This window comes from Geospiza fortis, unplaced genomic scaffold (genome assembly GCF_000277835.1).
Source record: "Geospiza fortis unplaced genomic scaffold, GeoFor_1.0 scaffold443, whole genome shotgun sequence".
Lineage (NCBI taxonomy): Eukaryota > Metazoa > Chordata > Aves > Passeriformes > Thraupidae > Geospiza > Geospiza fortis.
This window is the reverse complement of record NW_005054335.1, coordinates 332,463-352,732: the sequence shown is the minus strand read 5'-3', so window position 1 is coordinate 352,732 and position 20,270 is coordinate 332,463. Positions and strand designations below refer to the sequence as shown.

The 20,270-nt window shown below is 36.6% G+C and overlaps 2 protein-coding genes across 2 annotated transcripts in view; both read left to right on the top strand.

Moving 5' to 3' along the window:
• The window catches only part of IPO11 (importin 11), a gene marked incomplete at its 3' end in the record, with an annotated part of 78,745 nt that extends 58,475 nt beyond the window's left edge, over nucleotides 1–20,270 (top strand). The window contains 3 exon segments of the mRNA XM_005421973.3: nucleotides 11,872–11,967; nucleotides 15,239–15,323; nucleotides 20,238–20,270. Coding sequence (XP_005422030.2) covers nucleotides 11,872–11,967; nucleotides 15,239–15,323; nucleotides 20,238–20,270 — 214 coding nt within the window.
• On the top strand, nucleotides 3,015–5,617 carry LRRC70 (leucine rich repeat containing 70). Its single transcript, XM_005421972.2, has one exon. It carries the CDS (start codon nucleotides 3,039–3,041, stop codon nucleotides 4,935–4,937), a length of 1,899 nt encoding a protein of 632 aa, XP_005422029.1. The 5' UTR covers nucleotides 3,015–3,038; the 3' UTR covers nucleotides 4,938–5,617.

Here is a 20,270-nt window from a genome sequence, read left to right as displayed (position 1 = left end):
TTTCAAAAAGTAATGGATTTTATTTCTAAGTATGAGCCACTTTGACAAATGCTGATCCAAGTTATGTATGTATCCCACCTAGCCTTTTTTATGGTTTCCCCCAAAATGGTATCAGTTATGTGGCACATAATTTTGCATCTCGTTCTTAACAGATACTGCTTTCAGATACTTTAACAATATGTAGTATTAATGAAATAATAGCTCTAAAATAGATTGCAATCAGATCTGCAGGCCTTCGGGTGCAGTATTGACAAAGTGTAAAGCAGGACTTCTCTAGATTTCCTAGTGCAGAATGGAAGAAGCCATGAACTGGATTAATTTTTTTTTTTCCTGTTTTGGGCATGGGATTCAACTATCAGAGTTGTTAGGGTGGTGAGAACCACAGCAGAGCTAGGGTTCAAGCAAAAATGTTGTGAATACTAATAAGGTACTTTCAGTGCAAGACCACAGAGACATTTGGCCAATTAGTTACTGGTCATCAGTTTTCTTTTATCTGGTCACTGCTCTAGTGGTTCCTCTAAATTTTCATGCTGTCTGATATACCACAGAGCTTCATTAATTGCTTTAGTGTTTCAAAACGTGTTGCTTCTGACATTTTCTAAAAGAGAGCTCTATGAATATTTGCCTTTTAAATTTTTTTAAAATTTTACTTACTTTTTGTAGCTATAAAGGGTTGTTTCATACATCACACCTTGGAAGAATAATTTTTTTTGTCTGGGCTTTTTTTACACATATAGGTTTCCATATAAAGGGACTACAGGCAGTGAAGTCTAGGTAGAACATAATTTCCTGTTTGAAGTCACTTTCCACTTTTTGTGTGTCTCTGATTTTCCCCTCATCTGACTCTATTGATAATCTTTTTCCTTTACTCTTACTGTTCTGTCCCCCACATCCAGGATGCTTCACCATAGTTCCTGTGGACTATATGGTGTTTTCCGTTTAAGTAAATGACATGACATTTTATTTTACTTTTCTCATAATGTCAACAATTATGTTAAATACTGTAAAAAAATGTAAGTGTGAAAATAAATATTCAAATCTAAAGAAGAATTAGCTTTGCTATTGCTCTATTGGTCTCAGAAAAAAAGAAACAAATGCAGTTCTAATTCTGGGTTGTAACTGATACAGGCTTTGTCTAAAATGGCCCATGGACCAATTTTACTTATTTTATTTCTTATTTTAGACTGTATTTGGAAGAAAGCTTCTTCAAAAGCATGTCCTTGTCTATTCTGCTTCCCTTTCTCATGTGTGTCCTGCATTTCAGATTGGATTATATAGACAAAGACATTTGGGTTACATTTCACCCCTTATGTGAAGTCACGCTTCCTGTGTGAGATCATTGTAGCTGAAGGGACTTGATTCTCCTGCTATTGTGCGTCTTTTTTGGCTGTGGCTACTGATGGGCTTTGTCATTATTCTTTTGCTGAGCATAAGGTCTCGTTGCAGTAAAGTCATGGAGTTTTAGTTATGTTGCTATTTGTAGGCTTAATCTCCCTTTCCCCCTTTGATGATGTGCCTGAGCTTTGCAAGTATTTCTTGCCTGTGATGGATAAACTGAGGGTGTAATCTCCAGTCCTTAAGCAGAGGGATATTTGTAGCACATGTAGTCTTTTTCTGCACAGGGGACACTGCAGGAAATGAAAGCTGTGCATGAAAGGTGTGGCTCTCAGAACCGGAAACCATCTCATAGTCCTCTGTGGATAAATTTGGTTTTAAAAGGGTGGCCTAAAGTGAGACTTAACAAAGTGTTTGGGTCAGGTTGGAAATAGTGCCACATCATGTGGGTCTCATATCCTAGGATTTCATAGGTTTCTCTGGTATTGCTGGCAGATTGTGCTGTGTCAGAGGGCAGGAGACACTGGGCTCTTCCCTCCACAGTGTGTTTCTTTTCCCTCTTGTCCAGACCACTGGAATATGTGTGCATGTGGCAGCAGTTTGGCTCTGTAGACAGGGAACAGTGTAAGTGTTGCTACCAATTTAATAAAGCATTTCAGGTTCTGGGTGAAAGATAAGGGAGTTACAGGTTGTGCAATAGTGCTCTTACAAATTGTGTTTTATTCTGAAAGTTAGGTCTAAGATAATACTCTTTTAAGCTCTCCTAGTTAAATCAGCGGATTAAAAAAAAAAAAAAGGCAAGACAGAAAAAGAACAAAAAAAAAATCCCAAAACAACAAAACCCAGCAGTTACAGACTAAGATAGTTCTTTCTTTTCTAGAAACAAATCATTGAGATTTCCTTTCTAACAATACTTCTGAAGCACAGATAAAATGGCTTCCTGTCCCAGGGTTTCCTGTATCCATGGCAACCTGACTTCATGCACTTCTTTTTTAGTTTCCTGAGCAAACTGTTGCAAACCTTGGGGCAAAAATGTGAGTGCTGTAGTACACAGCAATACTGCCTTTACCAAGGTTTCCCAGATGAGTGTAGTTGGTCAGTTTATAACATAATCTAGCAGATTGCAAACGGCAAAATAACGGAAATAATGAGCTTCAGATTTGGGGTAAGGAAATGGTTCTATTTCTTTTAAATGTAACTCAGCTTTATAAAAGTAAAATTCAAATTGTAAGTGATCTGCCAGTAAAATGTAACTTGTTTACAGTTGGCATTTCTACTTGAATGCTTTTGAAACATTTCTTAGTGATGGTTAACTATAAGAAGTAGAGAATATATAGTATTTTTAAATTAAGAGAAGCTGTTATTTTGGCAGCTTAGATACTTTTATGCTACAGCCAATTGAATATTTTCTGGCTACATTAGCAGTATATTTATGTAACTGTGCATTTACTTTGAAAAATCTTTTGCAGTGAAGTCCAGTTAGTAAGTTGGAGTTCTAAACTCCTTCTTTGGCATGAAAGAATAATATGTAAAATACCAATTTTGAGAGTAATGCTAATATTTTTAAGACTGTACACATAGATTCAAATAATTATTAATGATTAATATATATAATAAATATATTTGAATTAATAATATTTATATACTTCTTTTTATCTCTACTAGTGAAGTCAGAGAGGACTAAGAAGGCCAAAGACAGGGATATGTGTGTTCTACAAGGTTCTTCACCCTGCCCAGGAGCATTCCTGTATATATTTAATTGTTTTCTTTGGTTGCTGCTCCAGAAGGAGGCTTTTGGCTGTCCATCTGCTTGTCAGCTCTGCACAGGGAGACAAGTTAGCTGTCGTAATGCAGGGCTTTCGAGCATCCCTTGGAACCTTCCTAAAACAACAATTCTTGTTTACCTCAGTGGGAATAATATATCACATGTCACTCCAAATGATCTAAGAGGCTTTCTGAAGCTTGCTGCACTCTACATGGATAATTCCAGTATTTTGTATGTGCACCCAAAAGCTTTTGTGGAACTCCCCAAACTGTGCTACTTGCATCTAAATAGCAATCATATTAAACGCTTGGATCCAGGAATCTTTGAAGGCCTTTCCAATCTTCATTGTTTATACCTTCAGAATAATCAAATAGCTTTTCTTCCCAGAGGATTATTTAGTGATCTTCTTTCTGTTAGATATTTAACACTTCAAAGAAATCATCTCAGTGTCCTTGGAAGTGGGACTTTCTGGGGAATGATAAGTCTCCAAACACTAAACCTAGCAAATAATAAGATTTCACGGATATCAGATGCAGCATTTCATCATCTTGAAAATCTTACATATTTGTTTCTTGAAGGTAACAACTTACCACTTGTGCCATCAAATGCCATTGGAAGGCTCAAAAATCTTGAAAGACTTTCTTTGTCTCACAATCCCATTGGATCAATTCAGCCTTTTGCATTTAAGGGACTTAATAAGCTTAAATATCTGTTTTTGAAAAATGTCAAGCTAAAATGTGTTGCTGTAAATGGATTTTTTGGATTAAACAACCTTAGCCAGCTAATCTTAAGTTATAATGATTTAGAAACTATAAATTCCAGCACTTTTACCTTATTGACCAATTTAATGTATCTACAGCTAGACAGAAATAGAATAGGCAGTATTGGCAATGGTACCTTTGAAGAAATGGGGCGGTCACTTAAAGTACTCAATTTAGCATTTAATAATATCACAGAGTTACAACCTGAAGTGCTCAAGCCCTTAGTATCTTTAACTCATCTGCAGGTACATTCTAATCCTTGGAACTGCAGCTGCAAAATGCTTGCATTACTTAATTGGCTAGCATCATCTTCTGTTTCTGCAAAAATCCACTGTCAGCATCCTCAGAGTATGCGTGGTAGACCTTTGCATTATATTAAATGGGCTTGGTTTTCAGACTGCATTGGCCCCACTGACAGCCCGGGCTCTGCCCCAAGTCTGGGATCTGTCAGGGTGCATCACAGCGCTACCACTCTGCTGATGGCCTGGCATAAAGGGAACAGGCACAACACATTGGAGCAGTTTGTCACTGCAGAAACTAAGTATATTGGTTTCTGGGAGGGAACTGCAGCTACATCTTCTACCCCATTGCCTTATCAGGAATATGCTGTTGAAGTGCCATCACAGGCAGCTACAGTGTTATCAACATTACCAGTGCAAATTCCAGCAAAAATGATACCTACTAATGGAAATGTAGAAGAAGAATTGTTGTTTACAACAGATCCTGCTCCCGTATCATTAAAAACAACCCTGATTTGTACACAACAGGTTGAAAAGCTGAATCAAGCTTTTGATATTTTACTAGCCTTTTTCATTCTGGCTTGTGCTGTTATCCTGTTCTTAACCTGTAAAATTATTCAGTTTAGGCAAAAACTAAAGGTGCTGGAAAACTCAGGGGAAAAGAGTATAGAATATTATGGCTTTTATCAGCCTGGGAGATACAACATAACTGACTCAGTGCAGTCTCTAACTCGGAAATCAGTGGAACATTCAGAACTGGACCAAATAAGGCTGCTCAAGCGAACAGTATCAGAAAGTCAGGCACAGGTCATCTTGTTCGAACATTCATCATTGTAATTTATCTCATTTGATTTGGAGTTAACTGTGATATGAAAGGTCAAGAAATCAAGAACTTGATTCTGTAAAAATACCTCCACCATGCTTAATAGAACTGTGGAAAATGGCACAATTTGGTTTCTGCATCAGCATTTGCTTACTGAATGTTTTGAAATTTATTGATTATTTCATTATATGTCATTTCAATCTAACATGGATAAAATTTATTAACCTCAGTCCCTGTTTGTAGAAATTGTTCACCTATGCTCAAGTATACATATAGTATAAAGTACACTTTAATTTATTTTGCCGTACTTAATGATGTAAGTTCCTATAGAAATTCCATAGCTATTGTGCACCAAGCAAAACATCAGTTCTTAGTAGGGTCACGAAGCCAAGAAATCTTGGGGATCAGAAAAGAGTGTTTCATGTGTTTATTGTAATAGAATTTCTACTCTTCCTCTATTAAATAAAGCACAGGGGGAAAAAAGCACATTTACAGTTAGCATGTTCAAACTCTTGAGTAAGAGAAAACTTTCAAACTACACAGATTCTATTTATACCTATAGCATATTGTAATATAGAGATTTGTGTGTTCAGTCTGTATAATGTATATATTAAAGTGATTTTTATTAGTGTGTATCTGTATCATTTTATGAAATACCCCAAATTGGAGTTAAGAAAAACAAAATGCTCTTGAAATTTACCAAAATGTAAATTTATTATGTCTAAAGTAATAGAGTTGGTTAATTATCGTCAATAAAAGATCATCATCTATGTCATCTATGTAGTAATATTTTTAGGGACTTTTTAGCTAGATAAGAGGTACAAATTGAAGAAGTACACTATACTGTGAGTACATAATGCTAAATTAATGGCTGAAAATATTTACATATTTGGTTTGTATTTGGAGGTGTTAGGTCAAGACATGTGTTCTTAGTTAAAGCTTCATCTTCAAAATAGGGGTATTTTCTTTTATAGTTTGCATATAACTTTTTATTTCTATTTCAAATGTTGGTGTTCTGTTGTTGTCAGGGCATGTCTAGTATGCTGTAGCTTTATTTTCAACCTGAATTTCTGCGATTTTTTTTTTCTGTTACTTCAATAATTTAAACTTTATTCTAGAATTAAATGTCATAAAACTATATGCCAAATAGTCCAATGTTGTAAAACCTACTTAGTTTTGTAGATGCTGTTTTTCTTGTACAGGCCTGTGCCCTAGAGATTTCAACCATGTTTATAAGTTGCACAGTTTACAGCTAGACCATTTTCCTCAAGGAAAAGTGGGGAACAATGCTTTGATAGACTTTCCTCCATGGTGTTGATTTAAATTGTGCATAGAAGCATAGAGCTGTTCCAGGCTCCAGCACCGAGCCTGTTGCATTCTCCAGCTGAGCCAGGGCTGCCCTCAGCGTTCTTGTTCTCTCCCCTCTCTTTTCTGCTGGTGTAACTCTGGACTGTGCAGGTCCCGGTCATCTTGTTTGTCCATCTGCAGTTCTTTTCCAGCAGGGAAAAAAAATATATTTTCTGCTACCAAGACATATATAAATCTTGACTGCACTGAGTGGGTGTGAAAGTGCAAGTGTGACTTCATTATTGTTTGTTATTAGTGTAATGAAATAATACTGTATTTGTCTGTAATTTATTGTATCATAGATGAAATACTTCTAGGGAAGATGCAATTCAGCTTCTTGGACAGAAGTTTAAACTCTTTAGTATTGCTTGAGTAGAAACTATTTTTTAAAATAATTTTCTAACTTAAGATCAGATGTTAAACATAATGGGCAAATGCTTTTAAGAAGGGAAAAACACTGGCTGTAATTTATGCACCTTTCTCCAGAGGCTAATCCACTGCAGTCTCTCTCTTCAACTCATTTTTGTTACCTTCTGTCTCTCCTACATAATTTGTTCTGATAAATATTAATTTTGTTTTCATTTAGTAACAACTGCATATTCAATGATTGCATGTAGTAGGTTCTGCAATTTTATGTGCTCTATTTTTAAATTTTTAATTTTATGTGGACACCTTCAGAAATAGTGGACTTCAAATGCAGTAGAAACTGGTTAAGTTTCTCTTGCTAGAAATGCTGCTGTGCCTTTTTTACGGAGAAGTTTTGGTAGTGCACAAAGGTTAAAAACTGAATAAACCTAATTCTCAATTCTCAAATCTGGCAGGGAGCAGCTCTGTTATTTTAGGCTCTGATTTCCACAGCTGCTCTTTACAGAAAGGCATGAGAGCTTCTCTCTGTAGGTGCATCTTTTTCGCTGACAAGCTGCTGTGGGAGTTGTTTGCCAGGTATGCCTCTCACCATCTGTAGTGGGGGAACATGAAAGGAAACTGATGTCACAGCTGTTTGTGCAGCAGAGAGTTGGAGCCATTGAAAGCCATCCTTTGGAGTGGAGACATCCTCGAATTACCAGCTTGCCGACACAGGGATTAAACTAACAAGGCATTGAGAGATTTATTATGCAGTTGTGAGGGAAATGCCTTTCTTTAGCAGCCAGTATCTTTTGTATTTAAATCTTCACTTGAGGAAGCCAACCCTTTAATGTACACATGTGGTTCATATGTCAATTAAAATCACTAGGGAATAAGTAGAAGCCTTAGTGAAATCTGCCCTCATGAAGCAAAGTGGTGCTTCATGAAGATGAAGTTTATGGTCAGTCATAGGACTCCCCTGGAAATACTGTCTTAGCTGCTACTTCACTGCTTTAGGAGCTCCCTAGAACTGTGCAGCTCCTAAGGGGGTGGGGAGGGTGTGTGTAACAATTATTTATGTCACTTACAGTATGTGCAGAGTAATCTCTGCTTGTCCCACTCCACCTCTTTCGTTGGCTAATGAGATAAGAAAAAAGAATTAATTAATCTTACTCAATATGTAAACTAGTAAAGATATGAAATCAAACTCTTCTTGGCTGGTGAATGTAGAACAGCAGAAAATGTTTTATCTTCTTTTATCTCTGAAAAAGTATTTTTTCTCATACAGATTTTTTTCTCCTTCTCTGAGGGATATGCAAAGTAGATATGGGGTCCATTTTATTTAAGCACCACTAGAAATGTGTCAGGACATATTTTAACATGATGATAGTTTTGTCTCCAGTAGTTGGCTATGTAAGTGAAGTAAAAATTAGGAATTTTCACATAAAACCTCAGGATAATAAGTTGTATAGATAGCTATGTGCATTAGAAATTACAAACAGAATGAAAAAACCAAACAAACTATGTCTTATTTTCAGAACAGATGGGGTCTGTTCTGTCCTTTGCAAAGCTTTTATTCTTTTATTTAAAAACTTATGCAAACTTCAAAATAGAAGTTTTGAGATTGTTCTTATGGAAGCTGCCCTGAATGCTAAATTTTCTTTTCTATTGGTAAGGTGAATTTTATTAACAGGCAGCATAAAATATCCGTTCTGTAATTAAAAAAAAAAAGTAGTGCTTATATCTTTGAAACTGGATTATGAAGTGTTTTCAATGCCAATTGTGGGCCTTTTGCTTTTGCTGCATACCAAAACACTTTTTGTGCAAATAATTTAGGAAGACTGGGTAGATATAAAACCACTTATAGCCTGATGGTTTTGTTTGTTTCATTGCTAATCTGGATTGTTTGCAATTCAATGGGGGAACTGCTTAAATGGTGCCTTCCTCCAGGTTTAAGATTTTAGTATGAAACATAGTAACTGTTCTGTTCTGATAATTCATCTGAATGCAGTATTTGTCTTCTTTGAATCCACTCATGAATTTTCTAATTATTTCTTTAAATAAGCAGGCTAATTTTAGTCTCTTTGAAAAGGTATTACTTTGAATGGCATGGCATAAAAATAAGGCCTGATGCATTTTATATGGCCACTGAACTTTGAGGTTTCTTTTTTTAAAGTGTGAGTCTGTGGTATCTTTATTTTTCACCAGCATGTGTCTTGTGTTCTAGAAATAGTCACACTGTTTAATGACTCCATACTTGGTAAATATTTCAGTGGGTCTTTGGCAGTAAGAAACTGTATGTCCCATTTAAAGGGGAGAAGAAAGCAGAGAAAACAAAAGGTATTATATTTACTGAAAGCTGCGGGCAAATTACATTTTGAAAGGTGCTCTACATTCTTTTTTTTCCTTAAAAAAAAACAAAAACACTCTCATGAATCCTCCACTAAAGAAGTGAAATACAATTTCTCATTATGTCATAAAATAGGAATATTCTTTCCAAGAAATTAGTGATTTCCTTATGAGCTTTTGTGGTAACTATCAAGAGCAATATTTTTGCTGCTTTGTGCTGATGAGACCCCAGCTGGAGTGCTGCATCCTGCTCTGGGACCCTTAATGTAAGAAGGACATGATACTCCAGGAGCAAGTCCAGGGACCACAAGGTTGATGAGAGGAGTGGAACACTTCTCCTATGAAGACAGGCTGAGAAAGTTGTGGTGGTTCAGCCTGGAGAAGAGCATGTTGTGTGAAGACCTGACTTCAACCTTCCAGTCTCTGAAAGGGCCTGCAGGGAAGCCAGAGAGGGACTGTTCATCAGAAACTGTAGTGGTAGGACAAGGGGGAATGGCTTAAAAGTGAGTAGGTTTTGATTAGATTTTAGGAAGAAATTCTTTACTGTGAGGGTGATGTGGCACTGAGTTGCCCAGAGAAGCTGTGGATGCTCCCTCCCTGAAAGTGTTTAAGGCCAGGCTGGATGGGGCTTTGACCAGCCTGGTCCAGTGGAAGGTGCCCTGCCCATGGCAGCAGAGTCAGAGCTAGGTGACCTCACTTTCAACCCAATCCATTCTGGGATTCATGCAACTTGGAAGGAAGAAATAATACAGCTATTGGAAAGCATCCTGTATTATTAATTAAATAGTGTGTATGAACAGAGCATAGTTTACTTCTCCAGGGCTCAAAGTGCTCACATTTTTCTCCATTGAATACTCCTTATCTACTATTGACATGAATCTGAGGGCAGCTTGTTGGGAAATACCAACCTTACTCATGTTGGAAAATCTTAACTGTTTTGGGCATTTTCTTAGAGATGTGTTTCAAAAACAAGGATGAGGCAACAGAGTCTTAATGGAGGTGTGCTAGGCAGGACCTTTGACTTGGTGAAGAAACCTGCTCTGTCTCGGAGGGCTCATTGTGCAAGTGACTGAGGCACTGTTGACTTTCTCAGCTGTGCTGTGAGGTCAGTAGGTTGTTTGCTTGCTGTCTGCAGAACCTAACAGAGATTCAGCCTCACAACATGTAATGTTTTGCTGTTCTGAATGTGATGGGGAAGACTTTTGGCAAAGGAATAAATGTCTTTTAAAATACATAGCTGGCAATCAGGCAGTAGAAATCATGTCAGTTTTCATTTTGTGGAATTCAAGAGTTTCAAGACTGATGATACAAAATACCCTTCAGATTCTGGCATACAACAGTAGCTGAATTTTAAAAAGGGAACAAAAACTAATCCCTTTGAAAGAAAGGATCATGAATGAGATTACAGTTTTATCAAAACAAGCATAAAAGAAATACTTTCTATGCTTAGTATTCTAACTTGATAAGCATTTTTTCCAAGGTATCTGTTGCTATTTAACTATTTGTCATATGTGTAAAATTTTGTTGTGTGTCTGATAAGAAATTTTTCAAAAGCAGTTGCTATTGTGTAAGGGGCTACAGTTCATCCATGTCTTCAGTCTTCACCCCAAATAAGAAAAGGAAATGAAAGAATATTAGGAAATAGATTTGTCTGTGTTAAAACAATTGAAGTACAATATATGTTCATGTTCAGTGCCTGTAAATAAATGGAATGTGTCTGCTTCTGCCTCTGCCTCTTAGAGAGCAGCATCAGCAGCATCTTTTTGGGAGAATTAAGCCTGAAGTTCCAAACTGGGAGCAAAGGTGCATCAGTCAGCAGCAGTCCCAGGAAAAGGGTTGTAGTTTATGATCACAGTTAGATCCTTTCTCTTTCTTTGCTGCATGTATTCCTGAGATGAACATTTTTTCACTTGTAGTTTGTCGTCACGCTGTCGCAGTTCATGGAGTAGGAGTCTGAGAACCCGTGTTCTGCAATAGCATGTCTCTGGCATTAGATCCACAGTAGCAGGAAATGGAGCAGAAGCAGCAGCTGGCTGCTCTCCATTAACTAGGAGCTGGTGTCCCCTACTTTATCTGTCATGGGGAGATGGTGTTCCTACGCCCTTATCCTACCAGCAGATCCTTTGTCAAGGCAGGGGCAAATGTAAATGTGTTCAGTGTAATTTTGGGCATTGTGGGCCTATCTAGTCAAGCCCTCAGGTCATGCTGAGTAAAGGTACTCGTGCCTTTTAATTCCCAAGTGATATCTACCAGCCTTTTGCATTAGTCTTAAATAGCTTTATGGCAGAAGGTGTCTGTGTTTGAACAGCTAAATCCTGTCACCCTCTCTCTGTACAGTCAGGAAGGTCACATTCTTGCAGAATTGGTTGCAGGGTTTTTCCACCCACTCTGGGGAGCTGGCTACCTAAGAGGGTGAAAAAATACAGGTAAGTAGGGAAGTGTACCTTCTTTACAAGCAGCCATTGCTCAAGGGGTTGTGTAGGTTTATGTATTGAATAGTGATGCTAGAAAAGTTGTAAATGTGCTGGGCATAGAAGCCACTACTCTCTTCACTGAGTGGGAAGGGCAGGAGCATGCCCTTCCCACTCAGTTTCTTAACTCCTAATGTCAAGGATATTGCTAATGTGTTTCTTCTGTTCATTTGCAATTACTTTTAGGTTTTCAGTGGCACACTAAGTTCTGTTATATTTAAAAATAATGTTTCTTTTATATTTTGAAGCCTTTTTGTAATAAAAAAATACACTGAATTAGCTGCTTGATAGCATGCTCAGCTAAGCAGTAAGCAAGGAAAATACCTCTCTGTAAATGTACTCTACAACTGAGCAAATTTCCTGTGCAGTTCCTTTAGCTAAGTCACTTTCCTGTTCTTTTCCAATGTTATCCAAAATAAATTTTGTTCTTTTACAGTGTTATCCAAGATAAATTTTGTGGTATCATCAACATTTCAGTGGAAGGACTGAACGATGTTATGACTGAAGATTCTGAAACAGGAACATACAAAGAGTAAGCGGAAAATCTAATTTAAACAGGGTTTAATAGTAGCAGTATTGTTTTATATGAAGGATTTTCATTTGAAAAATCTGTAGGCAGTTAAGACATGCTTGTTAGAGATCTATTTTCCTCAAGAGTGAGTGTTTCAGGAAGACACAAAGCTTTTGGTCTTAAAATATTTGCAATGGGGAAAGAGGTCTTAAAATGAGAGTATAATTTTACATTGTTCATTAAATTATCACTAAATGATGTCTTAAAACATTCATATGCTTAGATTTGCTTTTTGCTTACTTGAATGTTACATCTAAAATTTCAATACAACAATCATGTGTATTGATAGGGAGGGACCACCTTTGCTCAGAGGTAGTTCAGAGTTTCTTTGAATGTGACATGAACCTCATGTGAGTTCACCTAGTGTACAGTATTTCACAGCCTAGAGAATTTAAAAGCATATCCCACAAGAAGAGTTCTTCAGATGTTCCATGTAACATGTGCTACAGAATATATCTCAAAAGTTTCCCGAGCTAGGAGTTGGAGCTTGCTCGTGGCAGGAACATGGATGTTGGAGGTGTCCAGAGTCTTCTGCCCCTCAGCACCACACTCATTCATCTTCTGATGGTTCCCTATCTCTGTAATAATTACTTACTTTTAGAATGGAGAGTTGTAATAACAGAATTTACTGATGCTCTGATGCTAAGAATCAAGCATTTTCTTTCTGATCATTACATGGTGATTGAACAGATTCTATCTGAACTAATTAATTTACTGCTTGAGAGGGTGTTTACTGCCACTGAAACTAGGTGGCACAGAACAGCCAGAACGCCATCTATTAAGTTCTTCTCCACTTAAAACAGGTGGTATGCACACAATTATGTGTTCAGAGCAGTCCACACTCACACTGAGCCTGAACTATGCCTAAGAATTTCTTGCCAAAGTACTTCCACCAAACTCTTAGTAAAGAAGATGTAAGTCCAAAGTCTGGGAATATGCACAATGTCTGGCACTGTTTTGTTTACTGTTAGAGAAAACATTTCAGAGCCCTTCTATTTCTAAACATGTTGCTTTGCCAGTACTTGTTGAAAATAGTTCTCAACTTTATCCTAGTTCATTTCATATTTTAAGCCTGAAGGCTTTTAGAACTTGTCACTACTTTTCTGAAGTCTGGGCATTGTTTTTACTTCATAAAATATAGTCACACTGAACCAAGGACATATTTATGTTGGCAGGTTCTGAAAGAGCTGTTTGAAAGATTTTGACTTTTGCATAATACATTTTGACATCATTTGGAAGTAAAGCGAGAGCAGTCATCTGAAATCATGTGCACTATTGTGGCTCTCCAGACTAAAGAAGAATGGCTTAAGCCCGAACTGGTTCAGAAAAAAGATAATGTGATGTCCACTGATTATCATATTAGCTAATTATTGTAGTGCAGGAAATAAAATTATGTGTATGTTTAACACGGGAAGATCAGAGCTGAAATGCTATAGAACTTTAGCCACTGAAGGCTGAAGAGTGGGGTAAACATGTACAGGGAAGGTTATAAAGGTTAAACAATGGCAATGGCTTAAGTGACTTAACCACTTTAAATGAATACATTTAAACTGGAATTATAAAGAAACTGTTGTAGTTAGAGCAGTGGGACTTTGGAAGTGGTAAAAGCCTTGTCATTTTTTAGATTTATATTGGATTTTAATCAGGTTATGGAAATGTCTACACTGTCTTACAAAGGGATTGCACTTAGCTGGGTTTCCTAGAGTTCATATTTCACATTGTAGGGATAATTATGAGAGAACTTTACAAACCTCAAATTTTCTGGAAAGGGGAGCATTCCCCTACTCTAGACTTGTTTCACCAATACTCAGATTTTTCCTAATTTTATCACTATCTCTTCTTTTATTCTCTCCTCTCCTTGTTTTTGGAATTCTGTGGTACCTAAAACTTATGATGGTCTGAAAAAGTTAATTCAGTCTTGTATGTTGACATTGACAGTTTTGTCTCCTTTTCCTTTAATAAACTGGGATGCAAGCAGCCATTTGTGAGCAGAGGAGATATGCAATTTGATGTATTATTTTGAAATAACTAATCCCTTTATTAAAAATGGCTTCTGTGTTAGTATTTGACCCTGCTTGCCATGCTGTTTAGCAAGTGTTTCATACAGCTCTAAACACGTTACTAGAACTAAATATGTAAACAGAAAAGTCTTAACATTTTCATAAAAAGTCATAGAAAACACATAAAATCACAACCTTTTTTTTCATGTTGGTAACATTAAAAAGGGTTCTTCATCTAAGTTGATGGAGTATTTCACATGCTAGTGGGATGCAGCAATTAAAAATGCACAATAATGCAGGACTGAAAATGAACAATAATCTGCATTTGTCATGGTGCTTTGTAATATGTGAATTATGTGTCCTTTGTGTCTTAAATCATACCTGATACATGGTGACAAGTTGTCATTACCTGAGTGTTTTTTAAGTAGTTTTGATTTTTAAGGCAGAAATTCCAGGAAAAGATTTGATAAAGTGGTGGACTATTTGTCTATTGTTTCAGCATAGAGCATGTAAAGTTAATGAAAGGCATGTTTTCTATAGAATAGCTTTCATTAATGTCTTTATAAAGTCCATTCAAACCATTTCAGCAGGCAGGAAAATCTCTGACTTTTAAACTGGATTTTTTTTTTTCATATTTTCTGGTTTTATACTTCAAAAATAAAAGTTAAAATATGGCTGTTATTTTTACATATGGGTACCTGCCAGTTGAGGCAGGTAAAAAACGAGTTAAAAACCTTTGTTCAATGTCTTGCAGATTTTATTGTAGAATAGCACTGTCCTTACTAGTTTTTGGGTCCTTTTGTCAAAGATCTCACAGAAAAACATGAATGCCACGAGACATCTTTGCAATCTGTATATGTTTAGCCACTTTGACTTTGTATAAATGGCTTGTATGGCATTTTCTTGAAAAGGAGCGGAATTTTTTTGTAAGGAACAGTAGGTTTTCTGTATTTTTTAAAGCCGTGTGGTTTGTTTTCTATGTGCGCAAATGCATTTTAACCCACAACTTAAGCAAAACCATGAAGGATAGCTGAGATTGTTACATGGATGGAGGTGACAGACAACATGCATTCCAGGCTACATTAGGTTCACTGTTCTTGGGGAAAAAATTACTTGTGATTAGATTGCTTGACTTTCAGCAAACTCCTCTATCTGTTCTGTGTTTTCAAAAGTGCTTTAAAATAATTTTTAATGATAATGTATGTTAAAACTGTTCTTGTTCCCATTTTTAGCTGCATGTTAATGTCTCATTTTGAAGAGCCCAAAGCTACAGAAGATGAGGAACCTCCTACAGAACAAGACAAAAGGAAAAAAATGGTAAATTTTAGATCTGTTATTCAGTCATAGACCTGATTATGTGCTTCACTTCTGTCACACTAAATTCTTTTTAGGTTTGATTGATCTGTTGTTCTTGGAAAATTCATGTTTTGAATAAAAAAAAGGAAATTTACTGCCAAACCTTGCAGCCACCACACTTAGGTTTCTGCTTGCCTTTTGCATCTTGGTAACTGTTATCCAAATAAACATCATCTGTCCACAAAATCTGGATATTACAATACTAACACAATATAGAAGGAATTTACTGAAAAAAGAAGAGAGCTAAACTTTATTGAAAACTCATGTCAGGCCAAATCTCTCATATTTAAAAGAATTAATGTGCCTGCATAGAATTTTTTCTAGTGTGAAGAACTCTTACAAAGAAGCCAGTGTATACTTCTGTAACTTTTCTTTTACATGTAAAAGCAGTACAATATATGTCTTTTTTAAAAAAATGTGAACCTTTCCATATTCTTCTTCTATTAGAAATGCCTTAAGAGAAATTCCTAGTGTCTTGCAATTTCAGATTTAAACAAAATGCAGAAATATCATTTTCTGTGGTCCTTAAAAATGCACTACACAGTTCTATAATTATTACTCTTAAAAGCATCTCTAGACTTTGTTAAATTTCCTTCTTGCTTGTGAGCTTAAATTCTAGCTATTTGTTGCACAGTGATATTTATTCTTTGTGGTTTTATATAATCTCTCAATATAGATATATATATGTATATCATTATTGTTATCAATAGTGATTGATATACCTATAGATCAACAGGGAGGAGAGAGACACATTTTGTTTGTTAATCAGATTTAAAAAGCAAAAGTTAATTTTCATCTACAATGCTTTTATGTTCTTAATTTTGAGTATACTTAGACTACATTGCTGTCTGGCTAAAGTTTTAATAACATTGTGTCAGACCTCAAGTTTTCTGTTGCAGGTTAACTTCAATAGTTTGGATATGTGTTGAGGAATTTAGACTTGTTAGATTTGTGAAGGACTACCTTCAGTGTGGATATGTCAAAATGAAAAGCAGGGCACATTAAATTATGCTGTATCATTAGATTACACAACATACCAATATGCTGCTGATGTACACAGTTACAGTGAGGAAACTGTTCTGGGGTTACGTGCAATATGACATAATTGGTCATTTGAATAATGACAAATGTGCTTGGATAAGGAGGAGCTTCACCAAACTAAAAGCACCACATCAAAGGTCTTGATATACTTCCCTTGCATCTATCTTCCCATACATATATCTCCCTTTGCATATCACTTTCCTTTTTTCCCTAAGGAATTGCTTGAGCTTTGTTCCTCATCTTCTCTTTAATGTTAAGCTTAAACACATTTTCAGCCTTTGTTTTCTTGTAAAGTTTACAGAGAATAAATTAACATACATGAATCTCAAAGCTTCATTTTTGTTTTGAATCTCATAGTCTAAATTTAACTATTTCCATGGTTGCTGTTTTCTAGATTACTAAGCATTATTCTTTGTTTTTCTCCTTTCAAGCCTTCTTTGTAAGAATAGCTGCCTATTTTAGTCTTCTCATTCTTATATTTAGTTCATTTTTCCTGATATATTTCTGACTTAAGCCTTCCACATTGTCATTTTTTCAGCTAATTTTAGTATACACTGTATTCTTACTCTTTTTAATGTAATTTCTTGCAGCTGTGAAAGCAAGTGAACCGCAGTTGTTATGAATGTTTGCTATAAATTCATTCTGAATCCCAACTGAAATAGTGTGATATATAGCATTGCAGATGGTGCAGAAATTGAGACACAACACTTGGCTATTTACTTCAAAATTGTACAGGTCCTTTGGGCAGGTCACTAGTAGCAGAAGTGTCAGATAATAATCAGAATTGTTAATCATGGCTTTGAAAGCACAGGTAGCATTTGATTTTAGAAACTGGATTAAAAACAAAACATTACCTGGGCCCATTCCTACCTCTGTGTGGTGGAAGTTTCTTCCTCTCTGTAGGAGCACCAGTGCGCACACTCACATGAAACTTGGAAAACTATAGTAGCTGGTATCACTGGTAAAGTAAAAGAGAGAATAAATACATAATGTGATAAGAAAAGCAAGAACAACCTAAAGGGAATCAGCAAAACCTCTGAATTGTTTGTCTGCTTCAAGCTCATGTTTACAGCCAGTGAGGTGGGAGATTGGTTTCTTCAGTCCAGGCAGTGTCAAGATCAATTTGTAAAGTAACAAGATTAAAAAAGTAGTCAAAACCATGTTTTCACCTAGCATCATAAAGCACATTTCAGTAATCAATTACTTGCCAAATTTTTCTTTCCTCTCTGTAGCTGTTTTGATTAAGCTGTTGGAATTTGTGGTTTTTTTTAACTGGAAAATAGATTTGTTTTGTCTTATCAGAATCAGTCACATTTCAATAAAACAGCTATGGCCACACACCTAGGAACTCAGCATACATACTTAGTATATAGTCCTTCTCCAACTATGCTTACCATTCTTCCAAACTTAGGATTTTGTTTGCTTAGTCAGTGAAGACTGCAGCTGTCTGTCGAATATTGTTGACAAACTCATTATATCAAACTATTTCATTTGTTTTGTTAGTTCTGAATACCAGTAACAAAAAAGTATAGCAAAAGAAAACCAACTTCTTGTTGCAGGAGACTCTTTTATGTACTTGAAATACTTTTGATGTGACTATCTGAATGAAAACAAGTTAGTGTATTAACTCCTTAATTAAGTCTGAAGGCTCTTAAGTCGCATTTGACTTACAGATGGTAGCAGCAAGCATTACTCATACTACAGAAGTCTCTACTGGCTTCAAGTGGTACTGCTTTGAGTGGTGAGCCAGGGAGCAGTGAGATATGTGAGAGCAACAAATCTGCAGACACTGAGGTCATAGAGAAAGGAAGGGGAGAAGGTGCTTCAGATGCCAGAGCTGAGGTTCCCCTGCAACCCCTGGTGCAGACATGGTGAGGCAGCTATGCCCTGGCAGCCCATGGAGGTCCCTGGGGATGCAGAGATCCACCTGCAGCCCATGTTGTAGCAGGTGGATGCCTGAAGGAGTCTGACTCCATGGGAAGCCCACACTGGAGTTGGCTCCTGTCACCTGTGGCCATATAGAGAGAGGAGCCCAAACTGGAACAGCCTGTTACTGAAGGACTGCACCATATGGAAAAAAAGGGATCTGCATGGAAGAGCTAGTGAAGGACTGCAGCCCATGGATGTACTCATGGGAGAAGTTCATGGAGTACTGTCTTCCTGTGGGTGGGACCCCATGATGAGAGTGTGAGGAGGAAGGATCACCACAGACAGCATGTGATAAAATGACTGCAATCCCCATTCCCTTGTCCCTCAAGCTGCTCCAGAGGAGGTAGAGAATTTAGGGTTAAAGTTGAGCCCAGGAAGAAGAAAGTTGTTTTAAGATTGTTTCATTTCTCATTACCCTACCCTGATCTGGTTGGTGGTAAAATAATTTCTCGGAGTCAGATCTGTTTTGCTCATGTGAGAGAAACTGATGAGTGATCTTACCTGATCTTACCTCAGCCCATAAGCTTTTCATTATATTTTCTCTCCTGTCCCAGTTGTGGAGAATATGATTGAGTGGTTTTGGTCAGGGTCACAAGATTGAGAACACTTGTATTTAAATACCTGTTTTTCTGTGCAAACTTTCCTGGAGTAATTTTATACATGACTGTTCAGAGCTATGAACTTAGAAAAACTAACTATAAATGCATTATATGTCCCAAATTACAGTTTTAGGTGAACAAATGCAAATCATTCAGAAACTGGTAGATTCTTTGCCTGGCAAGGCAGGAAAAAAATGCTACTAACTTCAGCAAATATTGATTAGATTCGTTGTGATTTAGAAATTTCGTTAGAAAAGTCTGTTACAATCTACAGGTTCAAATTACATTTACTGAAAAAAAAATCCTCCTACAGAGTACCAAACTGTTACTGCACTTACTTCCCCTTTCTAAAGAGTGTTATGGTAATAATAGGTAATAAAATTATCAAGTCTTACCTTGAAACAGCAAAATAGTTTATGTAGTTTACCTTCCAGCATAAACAGCAGTGTTGTTTGGATTTGACACTAAGATGAACAGATCACAGGTCTGCATTAATTGCCATTGATTTCAATATCCTACTTCTTTATGACACAGCAAGCACCAGGTGTCCCCATGCCCCATCCCCTTCTGTCCAGTCGGGTGGACTGAGGGACAAATGTGGCATGACTGTCAATGCCCTGAGCCTGCCCACGTGTCTGCTGACACCAAAATTAGCAATACATCCTCTGTCAATCTAGCTTCTTCTTTTACCTATTTTTGCTATTAAAAGGCAGCTAATGTGGGCAAATAGTAACAAATATCCTGTCTTTCCCTGCCCAAAAGAAAATTGTATAATCCAGCTAGATTTTTGAGGTCTACAGGTATCAGTACTGAAGTGTGGCTATTCTTTATGGTTATTATTTATGCCACACATGGACAGTTTATTTTGTTTGTTATATTATCTAAACAAGTTTGACTTTTTCGGTGTTTTGTTTTCTTACTAATAAAATAAAACTGACCAAAGTGCATTCCGTCACTATAAAGTCCTTGGTAAGAACTGATTTTTAGGAGTTACAGGAACCCCGTTCAGCAGTAACTGATAAAGTAGCTTTGAAATTATTTTATCTTGTAAAAGCATTAAACCTTAGAGCAAAGTGTAAGACTCGTGATTTGACACTGTTTCAAATAGTTTAAAACTGATATCTGCCTTGGTAATAATTAATTTGATCTTGCAATGACTGCACAAGTGTTTCCTCTTGTTTCTCAAGTAAGTACAAAGAAAATAAAAGTAGATTTTTTTCTTGAGCTAAGGTTATAATCAAAATGTGTAAGTCATAAAGTATTTTTTTGTATTGTTATATATTTTTATTTTACATGTTTTCCACAGCTTGCACTGAAGGACCCAGTACACACTGTGTCA